General features: G+C 30.7%; 1 protein-coding gene across 1 annotated transcript; it reads right to left on the minus strand.

Moving 5' to 3' along the window:
* Positions 1-320: 320 nt before the first annotated feature.
* LOC7487006 (protein NRT1/ PTR FAMILY 5.4) lies at positions 321-4,365 on the minus strand. Its single transcript, XM_002297704.3, has 5 exons — positions 4,170-4,365; positions 3,860-4,077; positions 3,300-3,551; positions 2,829-3,097; positions 321-1,394 (listed from the first exon to the last, which is right to left on the minus strand). Exons 1-5 carry the CDS (start codon positions 4,306-4,308, stop codon positions 512-514), a joined length of 1,761 nt encoding a protein of 586 aa, XP_002297740.2. The 5' UTR covers positions 4,309-4,365; the 3' UTR covers positions 321-511.
* Between the last annotated feature and the right edge of the window lie 5,028 nt (positions 4,366-9,393).

Raw genomic sequence — 9,393 nt, forward strand, 5'->3', positions numbered from 1 at the left:
TAGCTTGCGCGCACCTCGACTAATTCTACAGGCCCTGAAGTTAACGACCATATAAGCCTCCAGTGGCCATCATATGAGCAACCACAGGGCTCGAACCTGAGACCACAGAGGGAGTAAACCTCTTGGTCTCAAGCTTTTACCACTAGGTCACTACCTAGATGGTTAACTTGAAAATTTAATTATATGAGAGTTTGATGAGGATTTAATTGCAGTCAAACTTAAAAATAGCCCTTAAACTATAACTCAAGTTTCAACCGAATCCTTTAAGAATTTTTGTTTTAATTGGATCTCCAAGCATAAAAAATCAAACATGGCACCAATTTTCAACGAGAAACATCAAGCAGATTCAAGCTTATTAAGAAAAGCTATGATTTTTCATACATTAAACCACAACATTCCTAATACAAACGCATTGATGACATCTTAATCATAACACTATCTATTCAAGCATTAACATTCATATAGTTTGAGTTTCTACTAGATTTAGGACCTTTTATATGGTCCCATGACCTCATGTTTTCGCATCTAAATTCTCAGCAAAGGCCAATTCCCTGCCCTCTTGTGGTTTCTCACCTTCAACTTTTTTGTACACGAAACCATGAGCAACCCATAAATAAACACAAAAATTTAGAGCACTCAATACAGCCAAGATCCAGTAGAAGTAGTCAACATGGGCACGGTTAAGATTGTTGCCAAGCAAAATGCCACTGGACCTTGCTGTAATAGCCTGCACCACGGTTATAATTGCAGTGTTGAAAAAGCTCCCAAGTCCAGTTACACTTATATATGCTGCGGCTCCCATGCTTCTCATCGATTCCGGCATTTGATCATAGAACAATTCTTGTAATCCAACGACCGTGAACACATCTGATATTCCACTGATCATGTACTGCGGAAGTATCCACCAGACACTCATTGGTATTGTTGCTTTTGGGATGTCCATTAGGCCATGTTCTCTTGCAATGCTAACCCTTTTAGCCTCTACTAGAGCTGCTACCACCATTTCTACTATAGACAGAAACAGGCCAATGCCAATCCGTTGTAGCATTGTTATACCGGAGCTGTGCCCGGTTATTTTTCTCGCTGCTGGGATGAAAACACGTTCGTAAAGTGGGATAGTAAAGAGGATCGTGAGGCCTACGAGGCTTTGAAATGATGCTGGTGGAACTTGGAAGTTTGGTCCTATTGATCTGGTCATTGTGCTACCTTGCTTGATGAAAAGAGTGTGTGTTTGAACTATCACTACAGTGAACATTAAGCAACTTAACCAAATGGGGAGGAGGCGCAGGACAAGCTTTACTTCTTCCACTTGGTTGAGTGAGCATAGCCGCCAAGGGTTCCTATTTTTGCTTGAGGCATCTAAATCATCAATGATCATGGCCTTGTCCAAGAACCTGAATGATCAACATGTTATGAGCAGAACAACTCCAGAAATTATGGATATAAATGATACGCAGTTAATCTCAGCAATTTAAAATGAGATTTCTTTAATTTTCATACCACTAAGATTTTCTATTATTAACCTAATCTCAGCAAGTCATTGATCACACACACACATATATTTTTATTTATATATATTTCGGTGTTATATAGTCTGGTGTATCTTTCGGCCAACCTACGCGCAAAGACTAGCTAGGTCCCTCTCTGATCTGGAAGGTCTTGATGATTTCACTGGAGGTTGCCCTTGATTCTCTTTAAGAGAGCAGAGAACAAAGTAATCAATGATGTAATGCTACCTGGAAAGTAAGCAAACAAAAAGGACTTGATGCTACCTAATGGAAAGAAAGAAAGCTATCAGTGATTTTATAGGAGGTAGGGCTTGATTCTGTTTTAGAGAAAGCAAAGATTAAAGTTACTAATGGTTTTTGCAGAAGTTAGGCTTGATTCTATTTAAGAGAAAGCAAAGCAAAAGGGCTTGATAGCTGATATATTCTACCATAAAAATGAAAGTTTTAGCATCTTTGGCTGAAGGGAGGATAGGAGTATTTGTTTGCTATATATAAGAGAGTGTTCGACAATCCACAAAATAAAAAAAAATATCAATATAAAAAAGAAAAAGATTAAGGTTTCATTGATATTGTATGATATGATAATAAATAATCTAAAAAAATAAATTTAATCTAAATAAAAAAAATTATATATAAATTAAACTGAAAAAATAATAATATTATTTTACTTTTAATAAATAAAATAAAATAAAATAACTCTATCTTTTTTAACAGATAAATCAACAGAAAATGGGTTGACTCCATTTAACTTAAAAAGAAGCAGCACACTAATAATTTAGGCACAGAGGAGATAATATACTGTTATTCTTGAGGTACTGGAGTTTCAGCTAGTCCATGCCAACCTCACCATTAACAGACTAGAGTCTTAAACTCGAGGATTCAACTGAATTTTTATTGTTACGTATACTTTTTCGTCGACAGTAACAGAAGCTTGGTCTTGAAGAAATTATTATGTTTTTGTAGTGTTTGAAGTCAGAACAGTGAGTCATTATGCAGGCAGTGAATCTCATCAACCCATACATTATAAGATGCTCTGCATGGTTGCGTTTCTTTGCCTACAAAGCAGCAGCACCTTTTCTGATCAGAAAATCCAAATAAAATCGCTGCCTGCACCCTTACAATGAGCATTTTTAGGCCAATGAATCTAGCCTGTTTAATCCTAGTCAAACCCATTAAAGGTAGCCATGTTCACTGATATGACCCCAACCAACACCATTACCCCCATTGTTCTTCAATTCAACATAGCAATTGAGGATAAGAGGATAATTTTACACTAAAATAAGAAAATAAAATATGCTTGCCTTTTGAATGGACCCATACCTGAATTGATTAGTGGCTGCCAAAGTTCGTTTCCGGGTTTGACCTTCGATGTCGGTCCCACCTGCCTCATAACATATGCCCCACCCTTGTCGCGTCTGGACCACGCGCCGCTTCCTCGTGGCTGCCACAAATACTTGTGCCACCATTGTGAAAGGGCTTCCCACTGGAGCTTGTTTCCTGTATCTCTTAATTCCTATCAAGAAAATAAACAGTGCCACCCCTAAAGCTCCTGTCAGGATTCCTATTCCTGCTGTCCATCCGAGATTGTCCTATTCACGTACTCACATTTGAAAACATCGATTATTAATCAATGCTACGCTTTTGGAACATTAATGAATTTAGTTCAAAATGTCGGAAAACTTTACAGATCTAGAAAGATTAATTTCCGTCGATAGAATGAAATGTGTTAGAAGTCAAGTGACACTCTCATTTTGAACTGGAAACTTTGAAATAGTTCAAGAACTTGGTTACCTGGATATAAATAACCACCAATATAGCTGAAGATGCACCAACCACTATGCCTAAGTACCACCAGTTGAAGAATGAGCTCTTGGCTGCCTTCTCCTCTGGCTCCTCCTCATCAAACTGATCCGCGGCGAAGGTCTGCACACTTGGCTTGTGACCACCTTCACCAACAGCTAGTATGTAGAGAGCGATAAAGAACACAGCCTCCCTGTAATGCGTAGGAATTACTGAGACTGATAAGGTCAACAGAACCATCCCCTGTGATATAAAGTCATGTGAGCAAAATCATCAACGAAATCAACTACACAAATGAACATAATAAAGAATAAACCTAGAAAACAAGGTCAGTGAAGTTAGCTAGCGGATGTGCTTTGTACATTATGACTAGGTTTTAAATCCATATGCACAAGGAACAGTTAGTTTAGGCAGGAACTGTCACGCACCAAGATTCTTCAATGCAAAGAGATTTATTTTTTGTTTGACAGTGATCAGCTTTTTTCTGGGTTATAAAGAATGATCAATTCTTCAAAATCAGGGGAGTTAAAAGTGGTAGCTAGTGAACATACGATGAAGTAAATGGTCGAAGACAGAAGGATGGTCTTGAAGCGGCCAAGTAAAGAGTCAGCTACAATAGCTCCAAAGATAGGGAAGATTGCCGAGACACCAACCCATGTATTGATGTTCTTGATGGCCGTAGAAGTGGACTGATGAAGATCATTTGTGAGGTATGTTATGAGGTTACCAGCCAAACCATAGTAGGCAAATCTCAGAGCCACCTCAACAACTGCAGACATACATACATAATGAAATGAAGATCTTAAATGTTAAGAGAGGATGAGATTTTATTCAAAGAAGAATATGAAGTAGTTAGCTTACAGATAATGAAGATGGCAGCATTCCAGCCACCTTTGGAGGGTTTTCGTGTGGTGGAGACAACCTTGGTCTCTGCTCGGCCATTTTGTGTCATGATGAGAGCAACGGTGCTATCCACAGAAGGTTGTGAGAATTTGGACATGGCTAGGTGGGAGATGGTGTTAGGCAGATAGGCCTTAATTTTACATGGAAACTCTACCTCATTACTTTAGTATTTATAGATGTTTTTAAACTTATTGCCACCAAGATGGGGGTGTTTGGCACTATTTTTGTTTTTATTTTTAGATGTTTTTTAAAAGTATTTTTAACTTGAAAATATATTAAATTGATGTTTTTTAGTGTTTTTTTTTATGATTTTAATGTATTTATATTAAAAAATATGAAAAAAAAATAATTTATTTTGATACATTTTTCAAATGAAAAGTTATTTTAAAAAAAATCATGCACTATAATTTCAAACATTTTTATAATCAGATTAAGAACTTATTTGTTTGATGAAAAGTATTTATCTGATTTTTTTGATCATATTATTAAGAACTTGTCAATAAAATTCACTTTAAGTTTAAAGAAAAATTAATATAAGATTTAAATGGAGAAAAATGTTTTCCAATAAAACAACAAAAACACATTACATGAAGGATTAAAAACTAAAGTTGTATAATATTTTATTATTCTTTTATAATATATATATATATATATATATATATATAATACTTTAAAATATAATATTATTAGAAAATAATAAATTATAGTATATTTATATAAGAAATAATATATTAGGATATATTAATATACAATATAAAAGTATATTAATTTAATATATTAGTACATATAATACTTTAATTTAGATAATATTAGCAAAAAAATATATTCAAGCACAAAACAAGTTATATATAATAATCAAACATTTTGAATCATATAAATTATATTATAAAATTAGGATACTATAGAAAAAAATTATTTTCAATGTTCTACAAATAGAAAAAATATTTAATAAAAATAAAGATTCTACTATTTTTTAAAAAAGTAATAACTCAAAATGTATTATTTTCCAACTTATTTTTTTTATATGTTCAAAAATAAAAATGATTTCTAACTCACTTTTCATTAAACATTGGAAAGTAATTTATTTTCTTAGAATTGTTTTATGATGTTTTCAAATATGAATATATATATATATATATTTTTCAAGAATTTGTAAATTATTTTCCTACAAGAAAGTGACCATCTAACGGCTGGCAAGAGCTTGGTTCCAGTGGTGAGATCAGGACACCATCCAATCTAGATTATATATATATATATATATATATATATATATATATATATATATATATATATATATATAGCAAATCCATACCCTAATTCAATTCATTAAGTTTCTATAAATGTAAGGGAAAAATTAAAAGAAAATCATTTGATCAAATGATATGTTTTGAGTTACGTACTCAAATTAAAAAGAAATCTATTTCCTATTTTATTTCATTTTTCATTTCCTTACAAATTAATGTTGATTCATGTTCTTTTCGATCCTTTTTGTTTTCTTTCAATTTTATGTTTTAAGTTACTCAAGTTTTATATATAAGCAACATGATCCACGAAAAAGGGATCTTGTATGGTGATATGTTCGTATTTATCAAAACATGATTAAAAAAAAACTGATTAATTAATACATTTTGAATTATCCAAGTAATTTCTATAATTATATATATAAAAAATGTTCAATCTCTCTGAGGTTTTAGATTTGAATTCTTCCAGGTTTCATCTTTGCTAGGAATGGCCAACCAAACCATATGTCCGATGTTTCCTTCCATCACTGCCAGATATTAAGTTATAGAACAAGTTTAAGATTTCGAGCTCCTTGCCTCTGCCATTTTTTTTTAATTTTTAACATCAATTCATTTACATCAATTTAAAATTTTTTCAAGCGAAATATATTTTTAAAACACATCAAAATACAGTTTTAAAAACAGATTGGTGCTTTGTCCGATAAGATACTTTTAGATTAATATCAGATGCGCGCAATTCATGATACATTATTATTTTTTTTTTTTGGTTTAAATTTGTTTATATTATAATGGGTGAATGAACTATGAGCATATTATTTCAATTTTTTGACCGTTAATCAGGTGGAGTGGGCATGAAACCGATCGATGGGGACGTTGGACCATAGGGTTTTGGTCTAAATACCTAAATGGGATGTGTATCATCCCATTAAATCAGTTTTTAATTTTTATATATAATTAATGGTATTTTTAACTAACTTTTTACATCAAAATTAAATCAAGATTTTTCAATGCCATAAAACACATATAGATACAGGGGTGTGAACTCAACATAAGGCCAACCCTTTAGTCCATTACATCAACAGGGGGCTATATAGTACAAAAAGTTTTATGGGCTAAGAGTTTAATATTACTTTTTAAAAGTTTTTGTCATTTGAAAATCATTAAATTAATGTTTTTAGATGATTTTAATGTGCTAATATAAGATATAAAAAAATCTTAAAAAAACATTATTTCGATGTATTTTTAATTGAAAAACACTTTTAGAAAGTAAATTGCACCACAATATCAGACACACACTTAGCCAAGAGAAAAGAGTAATGAATTTTATTATGAGTTAAAAAAAATATGGAGAGATATTTAAATATTAAATTTTTATTCATCAAAGTCTTATTTTACCAAAAAGCTACTACAATTTTTTATATAGAAAAAACTAGAAAACTTTATTAACACTAAATGAGAAAAAAAGATATTCCTTTCAAATAGAAAAATTAAAAAAGTCTAGTTACTTAATAAGAAAAAAAATTCTAAACTAAAAAAGAAGAAATTAAAACAATTAAATGAAATATTTATTTTCCTAAAAATCTCATGCATTTGTCTTCTTGGGTTAGAAAGCACTAGTCCTCGAGTTCAAATTGTTCGTGGGATAGATCCTCGTTAGTCGAAAACCATCATCCATCATGAAAATGTCCAACACCGTGTTCTTCAAGCAAAACCTCTCTAGTTGAAAAACCAATAATCTTTTTTGTGTATAGGTTCACTAGAATTTTTAATAACAACACATAATAGTTAATCACTAGCTAAGTAAAAAAACGATGTGAACCTTTGTTAGCTTATAAAACTCATGACCTAGACCATTTGATCGGAAGCATCAAACCTAAAAAAACCATAAAGTTCAATTTACAAAAAATCATAAATGTCAAATGATGAAATTGAAAAAAAAAATCAATCACACAAAATGATTCAAAAAAAAAAATAGCAATTGAAAAAATAAAAGATCAAATTTGAAAAAACAAATAGATGAGAGGATAGATAATTTTAGATTAAAGGGTTAAATTAAAAATAACTAAAAGAAGAAAACACCATAAGAATGAAAGCTAAATTAAAAAGAAATAACATTAGTTGTTATGGCTTTTCAAATCAGAAAAAACAAAAGAATGAAACCTAAATCTTAAATGGCTAACACGATCTTCAAAGTGGAAGAGAGAAAAAAAAAAAAAGACACTGACGACAATCTGTCTAGCAAAACCCAACACACGTCACTTATGGAGGAAAAAGATGTCATGAGGAATTCAATGGCATAACAAAAGTAAATTTTTAACCATCAGAGGATGGCACACGCGCCATCGAAGCATTACGGGGCCCTCCCACGCGCCTAAAAAGTGTTTTTTTAATTATGGTAAAAGATTAATTTACCCCTCTACCAACCTTATTGTAACAAAAAAAAAAAACTTATTGAAATATGAAAAATTCCCCCCAAAAAAAGCTTAAATCATTCTTGATAAAAATGCTATTTTAGTAAATCTATTGTGCTAAAATGTGAAATCTCAAAAAAATCCTTAAAAACCAATTATATGATTTTTTAGCTTTTAAGAGTAGTGAATTTATTTTACTGTTTTAAAAAAAAAGAAAAGACCTTTGACCCCCCTAAAAAAAATTGAAAATAACAAACGGATCACGTGTTAAAGATCATTTTATCCTTGAGCTTAGTCTTTTTGGCCGATTTGATGAAGAGAAAAAACATCAATCCACTATTACAATCTACAATAAACTTTATATAGTGTTGCAGTAAATTTTCCATGCCCTGTAGGTTTTATGTAATTAAGAATTATTGAGCTCTAATACCAACTTACATGAATGGAAGCAAAGGATAACACATTTTGTTACAAGTCAAAACTCTTAAAAACTAAGAACACCATAACTATGAGAAGACATTTAAAATATTTAATTTTTATCTATTCAAGTCTCATATTTCCAAAAGGTTATTACAACTCTTAGTATAGAAAAAAAACTAGAAAACCTTATTAATACTAACTAGAAAAATAAAAACAAGAAAACTATTTCATACAGATAGAAAAACTATAAAAATCTATTAATACTGAATAAGAAAATACAGATAAAATAAAATAATATTTTTAAATTAAAAAATTATTTATTTTTCTGAAAGCTCTTATATCAATTATTAATATCAAAATAGGGATTTTATATATTAATTAAACCAATCTAGCAAGGAGGTTGGCAAAAAAATAAAATAAAATTATATTTACTCAAAATAATACTGTTAAACCAATATTCTGGCATAGTTGTCAAGATATTTTCCTTTTTTAACTGAATTTTCCTTATCAAAGCAACACTTGATACACTTTCCCCCCCTGCATTTTGATGTTTTCTCTCTCTTAATTATGAGTTTTTCTTCTTATTTTACAATGGAATAAAATTTGTATGTTCAACTTTTATTTTATTTTTCAATACAAATTATTCTTATTCTACTTTTAATAAATTTTTAATGGGAAGGAGTCATATCTTATTTGGAAAAAAACGATTATTTGATTTTTTTATAACACTAAATAAATTTTTATTTGCGTTATTAGATATTAAATATTTTATGAAACATTACCTATAACTAAAACAACCCAGCGTTTCACTGTGGACTGCACAGTGCAGTGCACAGTGAAATGCTGAGCAGTTTTTTTATGCTTTTTACTGTGGACTGCATAGTGAAAAGCCAAATGCCTTTATTTTTTTTTCCTTTGTTTTTTTTCTTTTTAATGAATATTTTTTTTATTTACTTTAGTTTGTTAATGTTAAATGTTTTTGTTATTTAGTTATCAAACTTTCATGACACGGATCCCGGGTTTGATGGGTTAACCTGGATTTTTTTTTTGGTTTTTATTTTTAATTAATTTTTTTCGTTTAATTTAGTTTGTTAATGTTAGATTTTTTTC

This window comes from Populus trichocarpa, chromosome 1, assembly GCF_000002775.5.
Source record: "Populus trichocarpa isolate Nisqually-1 chromosome 1, P.trichocarpa_v4.1, whole genome shotgun sequence".
Classification (NCBI taxonomy): domain Eukaryota; kingdom Viridiplantae; phylum Streptophyta; class Magnoliopsida; order Malpighiales; family Salicaceae; genus Populus; species Populus trichocarpa.

Excerpts from the sequence above, each read along its gene's own strand:
- LOC7487006 (XM_002297704.3), bottom strand. The coding sequence starts at position 4,308 with ATGTCCAAATTCTCACAACCTTCTGTGGATAGCACCGTTGCTCTCATC. Across the intron at positions 4,078-4,169 it reads TGCTGCCATCTTCATTATCT|TTGTTGAGGTGGCTCTGAGA; the intron begins GTAAGCTAACTA and ends GTATGTCTGCAG. Across the intron at positions 3,098-3,299 it reads TGGTGGTTATTTATATCCAG|GACAATCTCGGATGGACAGC; the intron begins GTAACCAAGTTC and ends GTACGTGAATAG.